General features: G+C 38.6%; 1 protein-coding gene across 1 annotated transcript; it reads left to right on the forward strand.

Annotated features, from left to right (window-relative positions):
- Nucleotides 1-4,665: 4,665 nt before the first annotated feature.
- LOC149266675 (uncharacterized) lies at nt 4,666-5,340 on the forward strand. Its single transcript, XM_089408993.1, has one exon. The coding sequence runs from the start codon at nt 4,666-4,668 to the stop codon at nt 5,338-5,340; it is 675 nt and encodes a 224-aa protein (XP_089265119.1).
- The last annotated feature ends 20,875 nt before the right edge of the window (nt 5,341-26,215 follow it).

Below are 26,215 nucleotides of genomic sequence, written 5' to 3' on the forward strand. Positions count from 1 at the left end.
TTTTGTGAACAACATGGAATAAAAATGTAGTTCTCTATTGCCAAAAATCCTCAACAAAATGGCATAGTGGAAATAATGAACAAAACAGTTCAACAAATGGCTCACGCTATGCTTGATGAATCTGGAATTGCTGCGAACTTTTGGGGTGAAGCTGCATTTACTGCCGTGACTATTCTCAACAAAGCTAATGTTTGGGTAAATAGTTATCAAACTCCATATGAACTTTGGTATGGTAAGCCTCCTATTGTAAAACACTTTATAGTTTCTGGAAGAAAATGTTTCATCAAAAAGATTGATGAAAACTTGGTAAGTTTGAACCGAGAGCAGACGAAGGAATTCTTCTTGGTTATTCATATAGAAGTAAAGGATACAAATGTTATAACAAGAGACTTCGAAAAGCTGTTGAATGCATTGATGTAGTAATTAATAAAGCATGCAGAAATCTGGAACAAATAAATTCAACAAAGGATGATGACAATGAGGAAGATGGTGAATTATTTCTCGTATCAAATCAAAATGATATAGAGGAAGAAACCAATGAAGCATCAAAAGAAGATACAACTGACATGGAAAAGACTCAATCCAGCTATGTTCGAAAGAATAATCTAGAATCTCAAATTCTTGGAGAAAAAGGGTTTGGAGTACAAACAAGAAGAACTCTTGCAGGAACTTCTAGTTATCTAACATTACTATCCTCTATAGAACCACAAAATGTTAATGAATCTAGAAAAGATGAATGTTTGGTTAAGGCAATGAATGAAGAACTTGAATGAACTGAAAATAATGATACTTGGGAACTACTTCCTAGACCTCTTGATAAAAATGTTATAGGAAAAAAATGGATATTCAAGAATAAATTTAATGAAAATGGAGAGGTTATTAGAAACAAAGCAAGACTTGTCTATAAATGGTATTCTCAACAAGAAGGTATAGACTTTGAAGAAACATTTTCAACTGTTACCAGACTTGAATCCATAAGAATGTTTCTTTCTCTGTCAAGTTTTCAGAAATTCAAAGTGTATCAAATGGATGTAAAATCTACATTTCTTAATGGAGAGTTAGAAGAAGAAGTTTATATTGAACAACTAGAAGGATTCGTTCTAGGAAATGATGCAAAGCTTGTATGCAAGCTCAAAAAGGCTCTTTATGGACTGAAACAAGCTCCAAGGGCTTGGTATTATTGCCTTGAAAAATAATTACAACAACAATGGTTCATAAAAGAATCTGCAGACATCAACTTATAAACCAAGATTGAGAATGATAAAATACTAATTATTGTTGTTTATGTTGATGATATCGTCTTTGCAGCAATGAAGAATCTATGAGTCAGAACATTTCTTCGGTTATGCAGCAGGAATTCGAAATGTCCTTACTTGGTGAACTTACTTAATTTCTTATTCTACAAGTACAACAAACAAAAGATGGTATTTTTCTTTCACAAACTAAATATCTCAAAAAGATTCCGAAGAAGTACAGAATGGAAGATTCTAAACCAATATGTACTCCAATGGTAACATGATGCAATCTCATTTCTAATGATGAATCATCTACAGTGAATCAACTAGCATATAGATCTATGATTGGAAGTCTACTTTATCTAACAGGTATCATACCTGATATCATGCATGCAGTAGGAATTGTTGGAAGCTTCCAAGCAAATCCAAAGGAATTACATCTTCAGGTTGTAAAAATAATATTCAAATTTCTTCAAAGAACTCAAGACTCTGGTCTATGGTATCCTAAAGATACAGATCTTACAATTCATGCATATACAGATGCAGATTTGGCAAGAAATGTTGATGATCGAAAAAACACTAGTGGAGGTGAATTTTATATGGGATCATAGTCAGTATCTTAGTTCAACAAGAAACAAGTTTGATTGTCTTATTTACATCTAAATCATAATATGTGGTTGCTGCATCTTGTTGCACACAACTACTCTAGATGATGCAAACATTGCAAGACATTCAAATCACATGTTCTCCACCCATCTCCATTTTATGTGATAATAAAAGTGCCATCGGTATTTCAAAAAATACATTCATGCACTCCAAGACCAAGCACATACCCATTAAGTAACATTTCCTACGAGAACAGGTGCTTGAAATAAAATGTTAAATTGGAGTATGTTCCCTCCAAAGAACAGGTTGCTGATATATTTACCAAACCGCTTCTGAGAGAAACATTTGAATATCTTAGATAAACGCTGGGAGTAGTTTTTGCATCATCCTACTATTAAATCCAATTTTTCAGAGGAAGTTTCCTATACGTGGGTTTCATGAAGGATAGTCATGCATATATGTGAGTTTTTATGGCTACAGGAGCGTATATGTTTTTCTGATAGAAAAACAGTGGGTCAGATTGTGACATGGGTGCTCAGTCTAATATTGATGATTATTGTCTGCTGATATGCTTTGTTCATTGATTTTTATCTGACTGATGAGGATGCCTTGATGAATGATTTGTTGACAATGCACAGGTAGCATAGGTTCATGGGCAGCATTAGCCTTCACAAACATTCTGCATTGTTGGCATTATGGAAATGGTTTCAGATATTCATTGTTGCATATGTCTAGGGTGTAATATGTCTCCTTCTATCATAGTCTATTTTTGAATCAGTCTTAGTGGACATATGATGTAATTTGTATCCCCACTATGCATGGGATGGATAATGTAATAATTGCTATATTTCAGTCATGGATAAACAATTGGTATATCCCTACTTGGTTGGGTGGATGAGTCAAATTTGGTGTATCCCAACTTGGTTGGGTGATTGATGTATGTATGAGTCATTAGTGATAGGAAGGTCATACTGACATGGTTGACTTATAGATTCATGTTATTCTTTTGAAAAAATATCTTTGCAGAATTTGCATGTACTCAGGGGGAGCATGGACGGCATAGTGTATCTCAAAGGGGGAGCATATCTTGGTCCACCCTTTGCCCTTGATGTCAAAGGGGGAGATTATTTTGATGTTGCTTAATATCTCAAACAATTTCTACAACTTGATGTAATAAACACCAATATGGTTGCCATCAAGTCCAAAGGGGGAGATTGTTGGAATTATGATATAAGTGTTGTCCTTTATGGCAACTCACTCACAGGTATGTTTAGATTTGATAAAGGGAAACTCACATTGTAACAGGTCAATTCAGAGGTAACAGGGCATTGGTACAAAAGAACAAGAAGTTGGAACAAAGTTCTACTATCAGAATTAAGAAGTTGAAGGAAAATGATGTTTTAAGATAGTTTAAGATGTATACGTAGGTTCACCTTGTCAAAGCAATGTATATGTTAGAGAATTATATATTACAGATGTACATAGACACAATACAATTCCCTCATATAGTGAAGGGTTTCCTTCTAGGGCAAAAAACCCTAAATTAAACATGACTTCTACCGTCAGATCTCCGCCTAATGAATGGCCCAGATTGACTGTGAAATTACAACATTTTATAAGGCAATTTTACATCTATTCTTAGCTTCGAGGGCGCTGCCCCCGATCCCCCTGCTAGGGGGGGGCTCCCAAAGGTCACAACCACCCCCCCGGACCCCCCCTGCAGTGAATATTTTATGGGCGGCATTGCCGCCCCATTACAAACTGGGGTCCAATGTGACGATACCTTTGAATACAGAAGATAATCAAGCTCCACACCCAACAGTATACACACAAGTTCATAGAACAAAAAGAGCGTTTACGTGATTAGCTTGTGCAAAATTGTATTGCTCTTAGTTCAATTATTGATTGGATGGAGAGGCTTTCCCTACCGAGAAGATGGAGTCGGGAAATATCTGTACAGGTTATGTCGTGGTTTAGGGTTTCTTGCAAGTCCTTGAAGCACATTTACAGCTAAAATTACAAAACCTCACCTCTCTTACCCACCCGTACGCCTATGTTGTTACTTTTCTATGTTTGTCGACAATCGATTGCGGTTAACACATCCTCTCAGCCGTTTAGCCTCCCGTGCCCTTCCCTGTTCGTTACTATTCTGGGTCATTCAGCGATGGGCTCCCCAACACCTCGAAGGCAGCTGGCGTGGGTTTTTAGTGACAGTTATGGAGGATATAGTAGATTATTCAGTGGACCCTTTGGAGGGAATCTCTATTTGGACACATCCACATTCATCCCCGGCAGGCATCTTCTCTTTTGACTGTGAACTCTTCGAGGCTATTGAAGCACTGCCATCTATCTCGGGGTCCAAAAGCTCGGTAATCACCCTCCAAGAAATCAGCCCCACCCTGCCTGACCTCACAGATCAGCCTCTGTCACCCTCTACTCTCCAATTTGTGGATCATCCTCCAAACCCTAGCAGCGAAACCCTAATAGCGGGACCTAGTTCTTTCCCTCCCTCGGCTGGCTCTCGGGCCTCCTCGATTTCTCAATCCCTCAATCCTGTGTCTCAAGCTGACACCCATCATCCCTCGCTACCTCTTCCTACCCCCCCCCCCGTCTGGCAATCTCACCGGAATTCCTCCCTTATCTGGTGTCTTCACCTCGGCGCCTAACCCAGACTCTACTATCCCTGGAACTAGCCCCCCTTTGACTGACTCTCAGCAACCCCCACCTGATGATTGGACCAGGCCATAAAAAAAGGAGGTGTTTGAAACCTAAGGCCTGTGAGGTCTTCCTTAGGCTAACCGAGGACACTCAATTGTGCGATTCTATGGACATAGCAGATAGGGTTGTGGTGGGTCGTGTCAGGGGACGCAACTATACCGCGGCAAGACTGAAGCAATGGGCAACTGAGGTATGGGGTCATCACCTGGCTGAACCTCCTTTCGTCCAAACTTTTGTCAAGGGATGGTTTTCCCTACGTTTTTCCAGGGTCAAACACACAAACTGGGTGCTCTCAACTGTCTGGCACATAGAACAGGTGTCGGTGCTCCTCCGCAGATGGACTCCCCTGTTTGATCTTGAACAAGAGCGGCTTGAAGCTGGCCCCCTCTGGGTCCGTCTTCCCAGGTTACCATTACAATTCTGGTCTGAGGACGTCTTCAGACGCATTGGGAATGCTCTTGGCACTTACTTAGAACATGACAAATCCTACCTCACTACAGGGAAGATGGCCTACGCCAGGGTCCTGGTACATTTGGATACCACTGATGGATTACAGGAGTTCATCACTATCCAATGGAGGAATTTCTCTCGGTGGCAGACATTGGATTATGAAGGAGTTCCCTTTAGATGCAGAAGATGCCATAAGGTAGGGCACCTATTTCGGGATTTCCCTCTTAATGGAAAGGCATGCACAAGGGGTTCTGGAAGGGTGATCCCACCAAAGTCACCACCAAAGATGGGAGAACAAACCCCTGGAACAGACTCATGTTGGAAATACTGAGAGGAGGGGTGAATCAATATTTTGTTTTCCCACTATTGTTTATTCAGTTAAAACATATATATTCAGAACACAAGATGAACAACAAGAATAAATGCTTTTATTAATATAAACTATGCAGTAAAATAGATACAATATATAGATTGTCACAAACAGTTGCCAAGCTCCAACTTGGACTTTGGTGAGGCTCCAACCTCCAGAGCACCAACTCTGTTTTTCCAAGACACCAATCTTGGACTTAGGAGCACCAACTCCCAAGGACTTCAATCCTGTTCAGTTCTGAGGCTTCAACCCCAAGGACTCCAATCCTTCTTGCTTCTGAGGCACCGACCCCAAGGACTCCAATCCTGCTTACTTCTGAGGCACCAACCCCAAGGACTCCTATCCTTCTTGCTTTTGAGGCACTAGCCCCAAGGACTCCAATCCTGCTTACTTCTTCTCTCAGAACTCTTTTCTGCTGAGTTCTGTCTATTTACAGCTTCATTGTAGTCTCCAAACTACAGTATCAATGACAACCAGTCTTCTCTTGAAGTAGTCTTCCCAATTCTTCATACTGCCCACACAGAGTGTCCAGTACCCTTCATGACTTCTAATAATGTCTTCACGTAGCTTTAGTCAGTCCACTGTTAGCTGAACTAAGCTCTGCATAAAGAACAAATTCTTGTTCAAGCTTATGATCTCAGCTAGCTGCTTCTCCCCTTCGACTATCTGCTGTCTTGTTAGCCCTGCTGCCCTCTTTCTGTTCTGTTGCATCCTCTCGCTGCCTCTGTCTCCTCTAGCTTATTTTCCACAGCGTTCAACAGCCTTCAACAACATTCACTGCTGCTGCTTCTGCTATCTCACACTCTGGTTCTTCGCAATACCAACAGCCTCAACAGTCCTCTGTTTTTGCTGCTTTTATGCATTCCTGTGCCTCTGTCCATTCATTTCCTCTTACTCGCTAGCTCTTTGGCTTCCTTTCTCCATAGGCTCTTCGGCTTCCTCAACGCTCGCTTATTCTCTCAGTTACCTCCTCGCTTGCTTGCTTCTTCGGCTTCCCGAACTTCAGTTTCCTCTGTCTATCCAAGCGTTCCAATATTCACAGGACACATACAAGAGGAAGAGAGGCCACATACACAGAGAATACTTATTACAAGTTAAACCTGTAACAACGCTCCTTTTATCCATAATTATTTGACATACACAGGGCTTTACAATGTTTACGGAGGCTTTCATTCGGAGAGACTATACCATCAGGGTGAGCCCACATGTCACATTACCACCGGCATCGTTGGCCCTTCAAACCACGCGCAAGGAAAATATGTAAATACATAGGAAATATGAGTGAAACAGTCGAAACTTATTAAAGAGCCGGACTTCAATTTTAATTCACCCGCATTTAAACTGTATCGGGTTCGTAGCATTCATCGCAATCGGTGCTCGCAACATATCGGCAGTCGCCAATGGCCGATGGCCGATGGACGCGATAAGACATTAAGCCAAATCGCAATATAGCATCGGGTCTGCTCTTACAATCGCAATCGGCAAATTTGCATATAACATAGCCAATTCTCCGATACCTAGACGCGATATTATTTTAAATTGTTTTAATAACTCCGTCGGGTCCATACCTCTATCGCAATCGGCGCTTCTGGTCGAACAACCTTCCATGTAGCATTTCAATGGGCGGATGTGATAATAGATTCAACCATAACACAATCCCGCATCGGGTCCGCGTACATATCGCAATCGCCTTTTTGTGGTTGACAGCTCCTTATACATCGCGATTACCATGGATGCGATATAACATTCAATCAAGCTATGATATGCCATCGGGTCCACATATATTATCGCAATCAGAGGAAGGGCCTTTACCGCTCCCGATACATGCTCCCGATGCGACGGACGCGATATTAAATTGCAACGTATTGCAATGGTCCCATGGGTCCACGCATATTAACTTTGTTTATATGCTCCGTTGTTTTAACTTTGTTTTTATGCTTCTCCACTTATGTTGCTCCAATAGCTGTTCATGTATATATATATTATATATATATGGGTTTTTCCTCCGATAGCTCCCGATAGTATTATCTGTGGATATATGGCTCCTGATAACTCCCGATAGCTGTGTTTGCTTCCTCTATGGCTCTGCCAGCTGTGTTTGTTGCGTCCCATGGCTCTGTTTGTTCCTCTATTTGGCGCATATATATATATATATATATATATATATATATATATATATATATATGGCTCCTCCGTTTTCTCCTCTTGGCTCCGTCTGCTCCTCTTGGTGGCTCTGTCTCCTCCTCGATAACTCTGTGTGCTCCTCTTCTTTGGCTCTGTTCTACTCGCTTAGTTTGCTCCTGTAGTTCCACTAATTCTGTTTCCGCATATATATATATATATATATATATATATATATATATATATATATATATATATATATATATGGCTCGTCCTGTAGCTCCTCTTGCAGCTCCTCTAACTCTGTTCGCATATATATATATTATATATATGTGTGTGGCTCCTCTTGTAGCTCTGTCTGCTCCTCTTGTCTCCATCTGCTCCTCTGGCTTGGTAGTGTCTTCCAAAGACCTCCTTGCTTATATGAATGCCTCTCTTGCTCCAATATCCTGTTATGTGCTTTCATATGCCTCCTTAGGTAGCTCCTCTTTGCTTTTGGCTTGGCTATCCTGATGGCCTTGCTCCTGTCTCTTCATGAATCTTCTTTGCATCCCCTTGGCTTCATGTCATCCTTTAGTATCCAGAATATTGCCATTTGACATCAATGACAACCTAGGTCAACAACTCAGAGGTACAAATGGAGCCGGCTACTAAAAAGCAGATCCCCACACGAGTAGCCCCGAAGAAGTGAGGTAGACCACTTCTTCAGCCACCATCTCCTCCTCTCACAAGGGCTAGGGCGGCCGTCGGGACTGTGGATGCTTCGGGAAATGGAACACAACTGTTGATAGACTATGCAAGGAGGTTGCGGACAAGCCTCCATGCACTTGGTTAATTTATGAATAGAGGGAAGGCGCTCATTATCAATACTTCCATCAGCCATATATGGACATAGCTGTATAGCACCGGCTCAATGGCAGCTAGGACTACTTCATATGTTTTTTTGTCGTCAGTCTTTATTCCACCTGTAAATATACATATTTTCTCTTGAAATGCTCAGCACTATTCAAGTGCTGGTCTACTTATCTGGTAAATTATCATACGGTATATTACATGACATTGTTGCCTCCCTGTGTGGATATAAGGCATTAATTTTTTTGAACAGATACACACCTAAAATTTATTTTTGGACAGGAAGCGCCTCTCTTATAGCATATGCATCATGCATTTACAACATGTAATTTTCCTTACTTAATGAAAATTACGATTTTTCCAAGGGAAAAAAAGGAGTGTATACGTATGCACACACTTTCACAAGAGGAAAAGCACGTATGGGTTGGAAAATAAAGGAAATTCAAGATTAAACGAATACCAAGGGTCAATACCATGGTATTAGCCCACAATATTGAGCGGAGTAACGACTATTTGATCTCGTCCAAGAATACCACATGTTCTAAATGTTGTTGTGGTCTGAGGTATTGAGAAAGGCCAAAGACTATATAAGGAAGAGAAGATCAAAGGGTTAAGTGTGCAAGTTAAAGGGTTTCTTAGAAATACTTCTATCTGATGTACATTTTAGGTTGCAGGGGCTATGATTGTGATATAATCTGAAATAGTGTGTTCACCTTGAATTCAATGTTGGATCAGGATCATTAGACCTGAAATGACTTATCATTGAATGATCTGATATTGGTTGGGCTAGATCTGATTTCTTACATATGTTTTATTCTTTAAATGTCATGATCTGGGTATGTCTAAAATCTGGAATAGAAATGAAGTTGTAAGTTATTATTTGAAGATGCACACACTGGTTCGCCTTGGTGAAGGCACGTATACACGCTGGTTTGAAGCTTCCAAGTAGCGTATACAAAAGAAAAGCATGTTATTTAGAAATGACTATTCTATCTGATCAATGTTGCTGGTTTACTATTGTCTGTCAATGATGTCTTCTTAGATCTGAAAGTAGAACTGAATGCATAAGGAGATTGAGTCTGATTGATTGATTGATTAAGCGAGAAGGGTGATTTTTGTTGTTGACTATCTATATTTTTGTAATTTGATAGTAGATGTTCAAAATATTACTGGTTGGTACATATTTGATTTAGACGTTTTATGTTCCAGTAGTTTTGGAAGTATATGCAGGTTTGGTTAAAGGAATTAGTGTATACACGCATGTTTGGTTCATTAAAGTAGCGTATGCATTCTGGTGTATGATTCTTGAGGTTGCAACTGGTTCTGAATGATTCTGGGTTCAACACAGTGTTCTGACTGTTCAGATTGACTAATTGTTGGTTGATGCATTTATTATTATAGAGTTTGAACTTCAAAGTTACTGATGGGTCCAGTGTGAAAATTTGATGAAATGAGGTCTTCATATTGTGTTGTTGTGTACTAGTCTAAAAATTTATGAAACGTGGTCCCTTGAGGAAGAGAGAAGGTCGTAGCCTTCTGTAGGTCGGTGCCTATGTACTAGTAAACATATTGGCTAGTACAAGAGCTAGGGGATTGTAGCTCCCTTCTAGTAGAAGCTGGAGAATGAGAGAAGGTTGTAGCATTCTGCAGGTGGGTTCTTGCGTAATGCTATGAGTCTGCATCAGTACAATATTGTAAACATATTTTCTTTATACTAAAAAGAAGATGTAGACGACAACAACAAGTGGTTTTTCTCCTGCATTGGGTTTCCACCTTAAATCTTGGTGTTCATGTGTGTTTCTTATGTGTGATGGTTTTTTATATTATTACTACACAGTTACTGTATAATAAAATACTAATGCACTGATTAAAGATGAACACATGATGAATTAACTAAATCATAAGTTCTCTAGGTATGTGTTGCTTTCTTTAATGATGGTTCTGTGCACACACAAGTCCACTTCACTGAAGTAGCATATATAAATCTGATTGGGAAATGAAAAATATTGTTGAATTGTAAATACTGATTCACCCTTCCCCCCCCCCCCAATATTATTTCCAACAGTCAGTTATTGAGGCTACTATTTTCACTCAAACTTAACTGTTTGTCTCTTTTGGCCAAATTGGTAGCCATTTTTTGGGCTTGTGATGTCAACAGGTTTTCATATGGTGGATCAGGTCCACAAACTGTTTCCAGGAATTTCCGTTGTAATCTGTTTTTATATTGAATATCAATAGAAAATTTTGGTCGGATTTACAAAAAAAAATATTTAAAAGATGTGCCCCTTACAAAATAGATGTTTGTTTTTGTAATTTCGACGATATTTAAAATTTAATTTTTATTTTATTAAAACTTAATTAAGGTATTAAACCTTTTGAAATATTTAGTGAGATATTATTTCTATAATATAATATCTTAAAAGTCTTTCATAGTACATGTGCTTTGAATTTTTATAAAACAATTTAGAATGTTTTTCCTTTATAAAATAATTTATTTGTGAAATTATTTTATTTAAAAATTATTTAGTCATAAAACCTTTTAATATATTTAAGAAATGACTTTGATTTTGTTTTGTTGCCTTGACCCATGGGGATTTGAACTTTGAATCTCATGATTTACATAATATTTCCCAATAAAATAATTGCCAATTAAGCTACAAACATAAACATAAATAGTAAAATACTATGATATACTATCTTAATTTTCTAATATAATTTGAATATTTATTTTAAAATAAATAATTTATAATACTTAAAAACTGAACTAAAAATAAGAATAAAAATTAAATATAAAAACTAGAAATCGAACCCTTAATATAGGAATAAGAGTATCCATGATAAACTTGAAACTTCCCAATGAAGTCATGAAGTGAGTGTTATTGTCATCCACTTATTCTTGGTTTATGTTTGGCTTGCATATTGTTGAAGGTTTATCCCAGCATTAATGTTTGTCATTAGTTCAGCTCGTGTTAGTTAATTATTAAAAAAAATGTAATTCAAATGAAATAACTTCTCGAAATATTATATGTTGCCGAGCATGGTTACAACCTCATTCCTCCCTCTTGCATTTGGTTGTAGCTGCTACTTTGAAAAGGGGAATGATTTAGTTAATGGGAGGTTTGATAATTTACAAGAAGCTAGAGAAATGTCACTTAACTTAGATTCGAATTGGATTTTAAGTTGATTGATTTTATTCATTAACAAACTTAAACTCCACTATTTCATGAATTGGCTTTGATTATAAGAGAGTCAGTATTATAAATATGTGCTTCTGCCTTTAAATTTCCTGTAGGTCCTACATTCTTTCTTTATTATTGCAGGAAAGCCAACAACTAGTTTCACGCAAGCATTGTAACTGAAATATTTCCTTTTCTTGTAGAGCTTGAATATCATCCGCAATGAAGAAAATTCCAATAGGCAGAGAGGGATTTTAAGATGTTTTTTTAAGACATTTTTTTGTTGTTGTCTTAAACTCATACTTTCGTTTCAAACATTTTCGATGTGAACTCATATTTTCATCTAAAGTCTTAAATGTCTTAAATTTTTTTGGATATGAGGTACTTTTCATTTTCGGTGGGAGGAGCGTATAAGGTTGGGAATTTCCATTGGCAGGGAGGAGAACCCTTGTCTGAACATTTCATTGTCGAGAGTTTTAGGTATGGCAGGGAGGAGCATAGCGACTCCTCATTATATAGTGTCGGGGAGAAGAGATTGGGTTCAACATCGATAATAGCATCAGTGATAGCTAAGTGCTTAAGCGAGAGTAGAAACCAGTTAGAAGGAACCACATATGGCTGAAGCACTGGAGGAAGCAGGTTCAAAACCTTTTAGCTGTATTGTTCCTTCACAAGTTTTTTGGTGGTTCAAGGGCAGAGGGTATTTTAAGTCTGAGGGTGTTTGTTCATTCCAAAGCGGACAATATTTTGTTGAGAACGCAATTTCAACTACCCCAAAACAGCTCCAGAAAACAGCTACCTTATCGGACCGCTTTTGGTTTGCAAGCGGTTTTCATACAAACTCATCTGATGCAATCAATTTTGGACGCTTGTGAACTGTACGTTTTCAAAACCACCTCTCCATCGGGACATAACGTTTAGCAGATATAGGCCTTCCGATATTCACCTCGACCGTTCGATTTTTTGAAGGCAGATCAACGGTTGACTTACATCTCAGACCTGCAGCAAATAAATTTTGACGTGCCATAAAAGTTTTTGGGTTGACCGCCATTTATTTCAATCAAGTAATTAAAGTTATTTACTCTGGTTCATAGGATATTGGTAAAACTTTTAATCTTAATGTTTCTTTATTCCTTCAGAGGTATGGGCAAGTCAACGAACATTTAAAAATCTTTTTGTTTTGGTATAAGTTTTTGTTTTTGTGTTTTATCGAGTATTGTAACAGGGGATGAAAAGAGGGCTCGCGGCAGCAAAGAAAACAACAGGAAAACCAATGCACAGCAGTGCGAATAAAATTCTTGTGGAGCATATACATTGAAATGCATAGAATTGAAATGTATGGTGTGGCGCAGTAGCGCAAATGTAATTTTTTTAATTGAATATGTAATGTTAATGACCAGCCGCTTGAATGTAATGAAAAATTTCACACAGGGGTGAATGTGAAGGATTTATTTTACAGTAATAAATCCATGTAAATCAATTTTACAACAGTGAATGTAAAAGTTTTTCACATAGCAGTGAATGAGGATTTTACACAGCAGTGTAAAATTATTTGTAAAACAGGCAGAGTAATTTTTTTTGTGGAAGTTCTTGGTGAATCCCTCTAAGAGAGAGGAAGAAATATGTATCAGGAATTTTATTAATGAATATAAAGGTTTTTATGGGTGTGAAAAATCTTTGTTCTCAGAAAACAATTTAGCTTCCCTGTGTTAAAGATCCTGTGGCAGAAATAGAGCATTGTCTCTGTGTTCAGTTTATTTTGTTTTTGGGATTTAAAAAAAAAAATCCCCAACAGTGGTATCAGAGCTGGTTTAGGCTCTTTAAAGGTGTTAAAGAAGCTTAAGGGAGGAGTTTTTTGTTGCAGCAGTAAATTTTCTCCAGCAAAGTGAAGTCTCAGGCAAAAGGATTCATGTATTTCTCAAAGTTTTTTTTGTGTAGCTGTTGAAGACAGTGAATTTTTTAAAATTACACAGTCCAATATTTGAAGCATAGCTAAGAATGCAAGGAATGGCCAGCACAAGCACTAGAATGGGTATGTTTAACACCCAGCTCCCACAATTTAATGGGAAGAACTATGACTATTGGGCAATAACCATGAGAGCCCTGTTTGTCTCTCAAGATTTATGGGAATTAGTTGAAGATGGCTTTGAAGAACCAACAGATGAAAATGCGTTTAATAGGTTAACTCAGGCAGGGAGAGATTTGTTGAAGAGAAATAGGAAGAAGGATTCAAAAGTCCTTGTATTTTTGTATCAAGCAGTGGACCAGAGTGTGTTTCCAAGGATAGCAGCAGCTAAGACATCCAAAGAAGCATGGAAAATCCTCAAGACAACCTATTAAGGCATGGAGAAAGTGAAGACAACAAAACTACAATTGCTGAGGAAAGATTTTGAGAATCTGTGCATGAAGGAGTTAGACAATATTGACTCATTATTCACACATGTAATTGGTCTGGTCGCACAGATAAGGACTCATGGAGAGACTCTTGATGAAAGGCGGATTGTGGAGAAAATATTGAGAGTCCTAACCTCAAGGTTCCATGTGATTGTCACCACCATAGAAGAGACAAAGGATCTCTCAAACTTTTCAGTTGATGAACTTCATGCATCACTGATAACACATGAGCAGAGGTTGAGTAGAAATGAAAATTCATCTCTAGAGCAAGCCTTCAAGACCCAGATGTCCTTTGGAAGAGGAAGAGGTCAAGGCAGAGGAAGCAAGAGAGGAAGAGGCAGAAGCCAAAATAGAGGTGGAAGGAACAGTCCAGCAAATGCTCAAGGAAGAGGCAGCAATCCAAATCAGAACCAAGGCCAAGGCAGCAGGAAACAAAGTGGAAAACATCATGCTCAAGGACAAAGGTATGAAAAATCCAATGTCCAATGTTATTACTGTAAAAAATATGAGCATTATTCCAGTGAATGTAGGAAGAAACAACATGATATGAATAATAGATCTAGTGCAAATATCACTAGAGAAAATATCCGCCAAGATAATGTGTTGTTAGCTTGTAACATGGCTGAAAGAAATAGTGATGATATATGGTTTCTAGATTCCATTTGTAGTAATCATATGACAGGAAACATAGCCCTGTTTTCTACTTTAGATCAGAGTGTGAAGTCACAAGTCACACTTGGAATTGATAGCAAAATTTATGTTATGGAAAAAGGGGAAGTTAAAATATTTACAAAGAAATGAGAAAGGAAAACCATAGCAGATGTCTACTATGTTCCTGGAATGAGATGTAACCTCTTGAGAATTGGACAGCTTGTTCAAAAGCGGTACAATGTTTTCTTTGTGAATGATGTATGCACCATCATGGATAGAGCACCCAGCAAACGATGTATTGCTGAAGTAAAGATGACAAGGAACATGATGTTCCCTCTTAGAATAAGGGCATATTTGAAAAAAAAAGAAGTAATTGCAGCAGTTACCCAAGAGGCTTTCCAAAGCGTACCAAAGGATGATAATTGGTTATGGCACTTGAGATTTGGACATCGCAACTTTGGAGGTCTTAATTTGTTGAGTAGAAAAGGAATGGTAAGAGGATTACCATTGATAGAGAAACCAGACAACCTCTGTGAAGGTTGCATATTAGGGAAACAACATAGAGAAAGTTTTCCATCAGGGAAAATCATAAGGGCAAAAGCACCCTTAGAGATTGTCCAGTCAGACTTATGTGGACCAATGCAAACTCCATCACTAGCAGGCAGCCAATATTTTCTAACATTCATTGATGATTTTATAAGAAAAACTTGGGTCTATTTCCTTAAGAACAAAAGTGAAGTGTTTGAAAAATTTCGAAATTTCAAAGCACTTGTAGAAAATCAAAGTGGGCTGCGCATCAAAGTTTTGAGAACTGACAGAGGAGGTGAGCATATCTCCAAGGAATTCCTACGGTTTTGTAGAGAAAATGGAATACACAAGCAATTTACAGCTAGGTAAACCCTGTAGCAAAATGAAGTTGTTGAAAGGAAGAACAGGACCATCATGGATATGGCGAGGAGCATGCTAAAGGCAAAGCATTTGCCAAATTATTATTGGGTTGAAGCTGTACATTGTGAAGTGTATATTTTGAATAGGTGCCCTACAAAAGCTGTGATGAACAAAGTGCCGGAAGAAGCATGGAGTGGGAGAAAGCAAGGAGTCACCCACATGAAGGTTTTTGGATGTGTGGCTTATGCACACATTCCAGATCGGCTAAGAAGGAAGTTGGACAACAAAGGGGAGAAATGTATTTTCATTGGATACAGTGAGGAATCCAAGGCTTACAGGTTGTATATCCCATCTATCAAGAAGTTTTTTGTGAGTAGAGATGTTCAGTTCATTGAGGAAGAAGCTTGGGATGGAAGCATAGAGAAAATAGTGAATGTTAAAAATTGTTTGTCTTATGATGAAGATGATGAGGAAATGGCTGAAATACATCCCCAAACAGCAGTGCCAACACAAGGACAGCAAGAGACACCCTTGAGGAGAAATGAGAGTGCTTCTCCAAGCACACCACAAGGAGGAAATTCAAGTGCATCTTCAAGCACTTGCACATCGAATGAAAGAGGTAAGAAATTCAGAAATTTAAGTGACATTTATGATGAAGGAATGAATTCCTTATTTGCCTTGTATTGTCATGTTGATGATTCTATTCATTTCGAAGATGCAATTAAAGATAAGAAATGTATAGAAGCTATGAATGAGGAGATGAATGCCATAGAAAGAAACAAGACATGGGACATGGTTGAGCTACCAAAAGGTAAAGAAGTTATTGGAGTCAAATGGGTCTACAAGACCAAGAGCAATGCTGAAGGCAAAATTGAAAGACACAAGGCAAGGCTAGTTGTCAAGGGATATAAGCAGCAGTATGGGAGAGACTATGAGGAAACCGTGAGAGCAGTGCTATCCATAGCAACACAAAACAAGTAGAAAGTTTACCAAATGGACGTGAAGTCAACATTCCTAAATGGAGTATTAATGGAAGAGGTTTACATTGAACAACCTCTAGGCTATGAAAAGAAAGGCCAAGAGCACAAAGTGTGCAGATTGAAGAAAGCTCTTTATGGGTTGAAGCAAGCGCCAAGAGCATGGTACAGTAGGATAGATTCCTATCTACTGGAAAAAGAATTTGAAAAGTGTGAGGGAGAACCCACCCTCTACATCAAAGAAAAAGATGGTAAAATTTTAATTGTTGTGTTGTATGTTGATGATGTTATTTTCACAGGCAATGATGTTTATCTCATTGAGAATTTCAAATCAGTCATGAAGGAAGAATTTGAAATGACTGACATGGGCTTGCTGAGATACTTCTTAGGAATAGAAGTAGATCAAAATGAAAATGGAATTTTCATCTCACAAGCTAAATATGTAAATGAAGTGTTGGGAAAATTTAATATGCAAGAGTGCAAGGCAGCAATCACTCCCATAGTAATGGGATTAAAACTCAGCAAAGAGGACAACAGCAAGGATTTTGATCCTAGCTTGTACAAGAGCATAGTTGGCAGCCTTATGTATTTAACTGCAACTAGACCGGATATAATGTTTGCTGTTAGTTTAATTTCTAGATTCATGGAGAGGCCAAAAGAGGCACATTGGCAGGCAGCAAAAAGAATTTTGAGGTATGTTAAAGGTACAAAAATGTTTGGCATTTTATATACTGTCTCAGAACATTCAGATTTAATTGGATACACTGATAGTGATTGGGCTGGAAGTGTAGATGATCGGAAAAGCACTTCCGGTTATGTTTTTCACATGGGTTCAGGAGCCATTTCATGGGCTTCTAAGAAACAACCTATTGTGGCATTGTCTACAGCAGAGGCTGAATATGTGGCAGCTACAGCAGCAGCATGTCAAGCAGTTTGGATGAGAAGGATGTTGAGGAGCTTAGGCCAAGAGCAGGCAAAAGCAACAATGATTTTTTGTGACAATAGCTCAGCTATTGCATTATCAAAAAATTCAGTGTTTCATAAGAGAACGAAACACATTGACACAAGGTTTCACTACATCAGGGAATTGGTGAGCAATGGAGAAATCACTTTACAACATTGCAGGACTCAGGAATAGGTTGCAGACATTTTGACAAAGCCATTGGATCAGAAAAGCTTTGAATTTTTGAGGAAGTGTTTGGGTATGACTGAATGCCCAACATTTGAAATTAAAGGGGAGTGTTGAGAACGTAATTTCAACTGCGCCCAAAACAACTCCAGAAAACCGCTACCTTATCGGACCGCTTTTGGTTTGCAAGCGGTATTCGTACAAACTCATCCGATGCAATCAATTTTGGACGCATGTCAACTGTACGTTTTCAAAACCACCTTTCCATCGGGACATAACGTTCAACAGATAAAGGCCTTCCGATATTCACCTCGACCGTTCGATTTTTTGAGGGCAAATCAACGGTTGACGGACATCTCAGACCTTCAGCAAATAAATTTTGACGTGCCGTAAAAGTTTTTGGGTTGACCGCCATTTATTTCAGTCAAGTAATTAAAGTTATTTACTCTGGTTTGTAGGATATTGGTAAAACTTTTAATTTTAATGTTTTTTTATTCCTTCGGAGGTATGGGCAAGTCAACGAACATTTAAAAATCCTTTTGTTTTGGTATATGTTTTTTTTTGTGTTTTATCAAGTATTGTAATAGGGGATGAAAAGAGGTCTCACGGCAGCAAATAAAACAACAGGGAAACCAATGCATAACAGTGCGAATAAAATTCTTGTAGAGCATATACATTTAAATGCATAGAATTGAAATGTATGGTGTGGCGCAGTAGCGCAAATGTAATTTTTTTTAATTCAATATGTAATGTGAATGACCAGCGGCTTGAATGTAATGAAAAATTTCACACAGGGGTGAATGTGAAGGATTTCTTTTACAATAGTAAATCCATGTAAATTTATTTTACAACAGTGAATGTAAAAGTTTTTCACATAGCAGTGAATGAGGATTTTACACAACAGTGTAAAATTATTTGTAAAAGAGGCAGCGCAATTTTTTTTGTGGAAGTTCTTGGTGAATCCCTCTGAGAGAGAGGAAGAAATATGTATCAGGCATTTTATTAATGAATATAAAGGTTTTTATGGGTGTGAAAAAACTTTTTTCTCAGAAAACAATTTAGCTTCCCTTTGTTAAAGATCCCGTGGCAGAAACAGAGCATTGTCTTTGTGTTCAGTTTATTTTGTTTTTGGGATTTTAACAGAAAAATCCCCAACATATTTTACGTTTGTTTTGTGTCTCCTTCAATGATGCGCTTATTTTTGGCCACGCCATCTGAGGTGAGAATTTTCACTGTGGTGGAGAAATAGTGTGGATTATTCCAATAAAGAGTAGGAAGGATGCCATTTGTTATCCACAAGCATTGTCTAAAGCCTAGTGAAGCACGTGATGCCAAAACGGTTAACACTACAATGAGAATGGGCCGCGGGATGGTACGAAGAAGAAAATTGAGACAGAAGAAACGAAAAGAACAACCCCTCCTCAATACATGCAAATTGGATGAGGGGACATAGCGAGTGGCCCTAAAGAAAGTGTTGATGGGAGGATCGTATAAGGTTGGGAATTTTCATTGGCGGGGAGGAGCAGACCATGTCCATAATTTTCAATGTCAAGGGTTTTAGATATGGCAGGGAGGAGTGTTAAGGAGAAGAGATTGGGTTTAGCACCGAGAGTGGCATCAATGATAGCTAAGTTCATAGGGGAGAGAAGATACCAATTAGAAGGACCAAGATATGCCTGAAGCACCGAAGGATGTGGGTTTGAAGCTTTCAAGAGGTACGTAGGAAAAATCATTGGGTACCACCGCATGGATAACCAAGTAGGCTAAAGTAATATACAACAATTATTTGTAGTTCCTTGAGGAAAGATGAAAAGGAAGTGGGTTTTAAGATTTCAAGACGTAAGTAGGAAAAATCATTGGGTACCACCGCATGGAGAACCAAGTAGACGAAAGTAATATACAACAATTATTTCTAGTTCCTTGAGGAAGATAAAAACGTTAGGTTGAAAAGGATGCCCAAAATTCAATTTTCTAGGAGTTGATGGAGAAAGACAACGAGGTCAATGCTCGAATTTTGTGCAAAAACATTCATCTCACCTCCAAACATTGAATTGAAATGTTTATTCTAGTAATAGATGTCTCATAAGGGTTTATATATATCGTGGGTAGATCTACTAGTGTTTATTTTGAGTCCGTCTATTAGGGTAAGACACTTTAGATTGGTCTCTAAAGAACTTAAACCCTATGCAAAACAATTTTAACATGATGCTGTTTAGATAGCTTAAATCCTATTCAAAACCACACAAAATACCATTGGAATCAAGCATTGCATAGCATATTTAATATATTAAAGTATCAAAGAAATTTTATGCCTTAGTCAAGTACTCAATATTGTTTCCAAATTTGCAAATGTCAATCTACAATGATACAGATTGAATGCATGTTCCAATTATGTTAGTGTAGGTTTTAACTCTGTAGAGAAATTACATGTAGATGAATTCTAAAAAAAAAAATAAACAATGATGAGAATATAAAACAAATACACAGATATTTCTCTTGAATCCCAAAAATGGGACAACCATGTTGATTTTTCATTATTTTCCTTTCAATGTTACAATATATATATATATATATATATATATATATATATATATACATGTCAAAGCATTCATAAACTCCAATCCATTAACAATGGGTTATAATATAATCGTAGTTCCCTTGACCGCATCTAAAAAATACCATGAGAAGAAAACCACCATGCCCAAAATCATGTGCAAAACCCATGCACAAAATCACGGGTAGGTCTACCCACCTAATATAGGGTCCAATTTTTCTCTCATTGACTAGTCGCAGAAAGAAAATAACACAAACCCTACATTATCCAACTTGTTGTTTTCTTTTCCACATAGGAGGTCAAAGAAGAGATTAGTCATTAGTCCAACCGCACAACACCCATTGTTTCTCTACTTCAAGAAAATTTCTCAATGCTCACAGACTTCGTCAATGCATCTACAACATTCTTCAAAATGTCCACCTTTACCAACAACACCTTTTTGTCCTCAACCATATCTCTCAAAGTGATACTCAACATCAATGTTCTTTTTCTTTAAATGATAAGTACGGTTCTTTGCTAGGAAAATTTCACTTTAGATGTCACGGTCTATCCTTATAGCTTGTTGCACTAATCGCATACTTGAACACAAAATCTACAACCAAACTGCTTCCTTGCTTGCATGAGTGGTTGTCATGTATTCTACCTCTGTAGTTGAAAGTCTCACTACAAACTATGTCTTGCTCATCCAACTGACTGCACCTTCAAATAGGTTAAACACATACCCACTTGTAGATCTTCTTTGATCCATATCTGCAACCCAGTCTGCATCAACAAAGCCATGAATGTCCAAAATTTTGTCCAATCCTAGTCTTCCTTGGTAGCAGAGACCATAATCATTAATGGCACGCAAATACCTGAAAACATGCTTCATTGTTGTCCAATGCTCATTCCTTGGTTTTGAAAAAAACCTCCTCAAAACTCCTACTGCATGTGCAATGTCTAGTCTAGTACAAACCATTGCATACATTAGGTTACTGACTGCACTTGTGTATGGAACACACAACATGTCCTCTTCCTCTTCTTGTGTCTAAGGACACTCTTCAGCAGATAACTTTACACCTACATGAATAAGAAACTTCACCGGTTTACTATCCTTCATATTAAACCTCTGTAGTATTATCTCGACATACTTTCTATGGTTTAACCAAATATTCCTCTTTGCCTAAGGTCATTTTGTTTCCATTCCCAAAATATAGTTTGCAGCACAAAGATCCTTCATGTCGAATTTGGAGGACAATTGGGTCTTCAAATCCTGGATAATTTCTTTGTCATTTCCAATCAGAAACATGTCATCCACATACAAGACCAGAAAAATAACATAGTCGCTCATTAATTTAAAATACACACAGTGATCCACTTTGCTTCTAGTGAAGCCAAGTTTCCATATACATGTATCAAACTTCTGATATTGCATCATCACTAACTATTTTAACCCATACATAGACTTTTTTAACTTGCATACCAGTTCTTTCTTTCCTTTCACCGCAAATCCTCCAGGTTTCTTCGGGTAGATCTCTTCTTCCAGATCCCCGTGAATAAATTTTGTCTTCACATCCATCTATTGTACCCCAAAATCAAAAGAAATATCAACAGATAAAAGTAATCTAAAACAAGCTACCTTGACAACAAGAGAAAAAATATCACCAAAATCAATTCCCGACACCTGCGAATAACCTTTTCTACTAACCAAGCATTGTATTTCTCCACCTTACCTTTTGCATTCATCTTCTTCTTAAACACCCATTTTCTTCCAATGGGTTTCCTTCTAGCCAAAAACTCCACCAGATCCCAAGCCTCATTTTTGTCCAGAGATGCCATTTCATCAACCGTGGTCTTTTTCCATAGTTTTCCATCCTATGAATCTATTGCCTTCCTAAAAATTCTCAGATCATCATTAGTAATAAATAAAGAAAAATTTGAACATAAAGTAAATGGAGTTTGTGGCTCTTGATCTTATGATTCTTGTACTGTTGTAGAGTATGATTCTTCCTTTTTTAGCTCAAACTCTACCTTCTGAGGTTCCTTCAGTAGGACTTTATGGTTAATAACATATTTCACCTCTCTAAACACCACATCTTAGTTGTACACAACCTTCCTTGTATATGGGTTCCAAAGCTTATAACCTTTAAACCATCCTTATACTTAATAAAGATACAAATTTCATATTTGCTATCCAACTTGTTCCTTTTCTCCTTTAGAACATATACATATACATCACAACCAAATACCTTCAGATGTGAAAGAGGGGATTTCTTACCACTCTGTTAGCTACCTATACCAATAGGTTTCATATTTCATGATTGGCTATGAAAAAGTCCAAATATGCTCTGCTTTGATGATGCAAAGATCACATATTTCCATAAGAATACAATCTGTGCTTATAGCTTGATATAGACTCAAAAATTGATGGATGGTCCAACAGTCTAAGCTGGATCATGCCATGATTGAATTTTCTGTTGTAGAATAGAGAAACAAAGTATGTCCAAACTGTTTAATCTTGGCAAACAAGTAGTGCAGGTAGAGAAGTAAGGTTCCCAACTGCTTAATCTGGGGCCTTGGAAGAAATAAGGGTAGAAGTAGATAGAAAAACAAAAGAAAAGCCAAAGAAAAGAAAAGGCAAGTAAGGGTCTGCAAGTCCAAGTGCACCCTCCAAGAAGAAATAAAAAATGCTAGGCAAGAGATGGGTAGGCTGTTGGGGTTGCAGAAGGGTCATTTCTTATAAGCTACATGTGTGCTAACTTTGTTTACCAAAGAAAAATCAATAAATTGAGAAGGTGTCATTCTTCATCAAGTTGCAGCAAGCAAAGAAGCATGTCTAACCTCCCTTCTTCCCCTTTCCCATTTTCATTACTAACTTCCCCCTCATCAGTTGAGATTCATGGGAGAATTATGGTTTTATGGTGGTTCTTAATCTTTTAAGAAGCCACATTTCTTGTCTAAAGTTCTTTTCATTTTGATCTACTCCCTAAACTAAGAAAGTTTCAAATAAACTTAGTGATTTCCCCCTCATTCACTCTTTCATCCATATTAACTCTAACTCTATTATGTAATTCCCCTATGTTACCCTTCCCCTACTATTATTAACACCATGGTGTCTAAACCCCAAATTTTGTATAAATATCCCTCCCCTTGGCATTATAGCCATATGTTCTCTAAAAAGGAATCAAAATGACATCTGGTCACTTTGATGAACCTATACCTCACCTCTCTCCCTTATTTCAAGTCATTCCACTCATTAAACCTTCATTTGCAAAGAAAAACCCTATAAAAACCCCTTCCTACCCATAACCCCTTTGAAATTATGAAAAAACCCAAAAAACCCACTTTTGCCGCTTAACCAAAGTTGGCGCAGATATTTGATTTTTCGAAATATATTGAAAAACATTGGAAAATACCCTATCCTAAGGTTTTAAGCCGAGCACGTGTCCCAAAAGAAATATTTATTTATTCCTCTGCCCGCGTCCGTATCCACCAATCATCTCATCAACCCGATCGTCGTCCGATCAAGCGATTAAAATCCAACGGTCCTTATCCATATCGGACGGGCCCCGACGTCCGACAGATACCTTCCGATATCTGTCAGAAGGTGACGTCAGGCGCCCGCCACGCGCCTCCCCCACAATGCATCGGAGGTACGCCTGACAGATTCCGCCTCCGTAACTATAGCGGTGCGATATAAAACCGCTAACCGCTTCCGGTTTCGCTCAATCCACTCATCCAACGTCATCCCCACGTCACTGCCACTCCGCCTTCGCGTCAGCTCCTGCGTCTGCCCCCATGCTGATCTGTCTGCCACCGCATCATCCCCGTGGACCAGTTGCAGCTCGCCACCTCACCCGATGACGTCATGCTGACGTCATCCCACCTTGACCCCACCTGATGACGTCATGCTGACGTCATCCAAAAAACGCGCCAAAATGCCAAAAGTCCATATTTAGGCCAATTTTTGCGTTTTTTCATACTTTTGCTCATTCGCTATTGTTTCCGCTGCATGGTCTTTTACGTCCAAAATTGCGCCACCCCGCTGGAATCGACCTGCAGACCTCCAGAGCACCAATTCTGCCCACATTTACGACCACTGCTCGCTGTTTGCCAGGTATTTCTCATCATTTATCCTCCATACGCCTAAATTGTCTGTAAATTACTCAGAAGGCTCGAAGGACACTAAAACTCATCATTTTACCGGAAAATTCCCTCTGCAAAGCCTCTATTTCCAACTGCAAGCTCGAAAACCACCAGCTGAGCCTTGATTTCCCGAGTTCTTATCAAAAAATGTAAACTGCTCGCGCAATCGTGAGACAGTTGGTCAATCCATTAAAAACCTGCCACAAAAGACAGAGTGAGACCAGACATTGGTCTTATTCGTAATTCAAGCAGTATTTCAATTGCTGCAACTCTCTCACTCACTCTGTGCTATACAATTCACATTCCTTTCTCAAAGAAAACTTTTTGGGTTGCTCTGCATAGCAACTCCATCCATAAATCCTACAAGAAATCATGGACCCACCAGTGGCTCCCATAGCCCTTAATGTTGCCCCTTTGAACGCTCCCCACAGACAATTAGAGTGGTAGGCATTAGCAGACTTAGATTATAAAATCTCAGAAGAAATGCTAAGCCAGAGCAAGTTCCATATTCATCTGTTAAATGAATTAAAAATCAAACATGAGACTGGAACAGACATCTTGGGCATTTGGGATTCCTTCCTCCCAATTTTCAAGCTCCCTCAGGTGAATCAATTTCCTGACCTGATTCACTTATGTGCTGATAAGTATGATGCCACCCAGAGGGCTTTGCTTGACCCTTCATGCACAGTTTTGTTCTACATTACCCGTGAGGCCATCAAAGAGATGTTGCAATTCAAAACAAACAAGAAATGGGTTCCTCTATCCCTGGTTGATTTGATAAGGCAGGGAGCCAGAATGACAGATGCCCAAATTACCAAACTCAACCAGTTGTTCGTTAATTCTGATACTGTGATATACCCTCCCATTAGTCATGTCTATCTCAACCAATTGGGCAGGGACCTTGTAGATATGATCAGTCCCATTCTGGGGTATGACTCAATTGAGTATATAGATGAAACTGTGCTGCTGTTGATGCTCATGTTCTCTCCTGGCAAAAATCCAGTCTGCTATGACTATGCCACTTACATTTCAGAGAAAATGCATGAGCAGTTGATGAACCTGTCAAGGGAAAGGGTGTTCAAATATACCTCCTACATTTACCACTTAATCTTATACTATCAACATGAGAAATTCTCTTTTCCCATGAAAAGAGAGGATGCACAGGGCAACCTCAGATCAATAGTGTATTGGACCTCTGCTTTCCACTGCAGTTTCTATTCTCCATACACCTACTGTGAGTTCAAGATCTCTTCATCCATCCAGCCATGACCCTGTTGCTGGGCTCACCTCCTCCAAGATTGACCGATGAGATGCAAAGACTCCTTCACTTGTCAAAAGCATACAGCATCGGGGATTGGTATTTTTACCAACATCACACAGTCATTAGAATTTATGGCTGTGAGTTACCCCCATACAGACTACCCAGATATGTGCCCATGAGGCTCTTTGCCCTAGAATACTTCAGGCAGTTTGGCAATGTGGATGTGCTTCACTTTTCAGGAAAGGGCAAGAAGGCACAGTTGAAAGTCAGGAACCAACTTGGTCACCTGGTCTATAATATAAGGGAGGAAGGCTGGATAGAGGCAGATAGAATGTTACAAGACCTTGGTTTGAAGACCAGTTTCCTCTGGAAACCTTATGGCCCCAACCACTTCATCTCTTTGAGGAGGCTTAAATATAAGCTATCTCGCTATGATCATCTCAAGATTCCTCACATTGAACAACATGCAAACCAAATTAAATGGAGGAGAGGCACCCTAGAAGAAGCTATTACACAAGAAGAGCTGAATGAAAGAGCACGTAGAAATCTTCTAAAGATGGATGACTTGGAGCTTTCTGCACAGGTGTTCACTCTTCCAAACATCCAAGTGGGAACAGCTGCATCTTCCTCTACCGCAAATCAGCAAGTGGTCAGAGCTACTGAGCAAGCATCTGCCAAAGGAAAGGAGAAAGAAATGGAAACAGAACA

This window comes from Pinus tabuliformis, chromosome 6 (genome assembly GCF_031772625.1).
Source record: "Pinus tabuliformis cultivar Carrire ecotype Pingquan chromosome 6, CPIR1, whole genome shotgun sequence".
Classification (NCBI taxonomy): domain Eukaryota; kingdom Viridiplantae; phylum Streptophyta; class Pinopsida; order Pinales; family Pinaceae; genus Pinus; species Pinus tabuliformis.

Bases quoted from the DNA above. Each gene is read 5' to 3' on its own strand.
- LOC149266675 (XM_089408993.1), top strand. From the start codon at position 4,666: ATGGACATAGCAGATAGGGTTGTGGTGGGTCGTGTCAGGGGACGCAAC.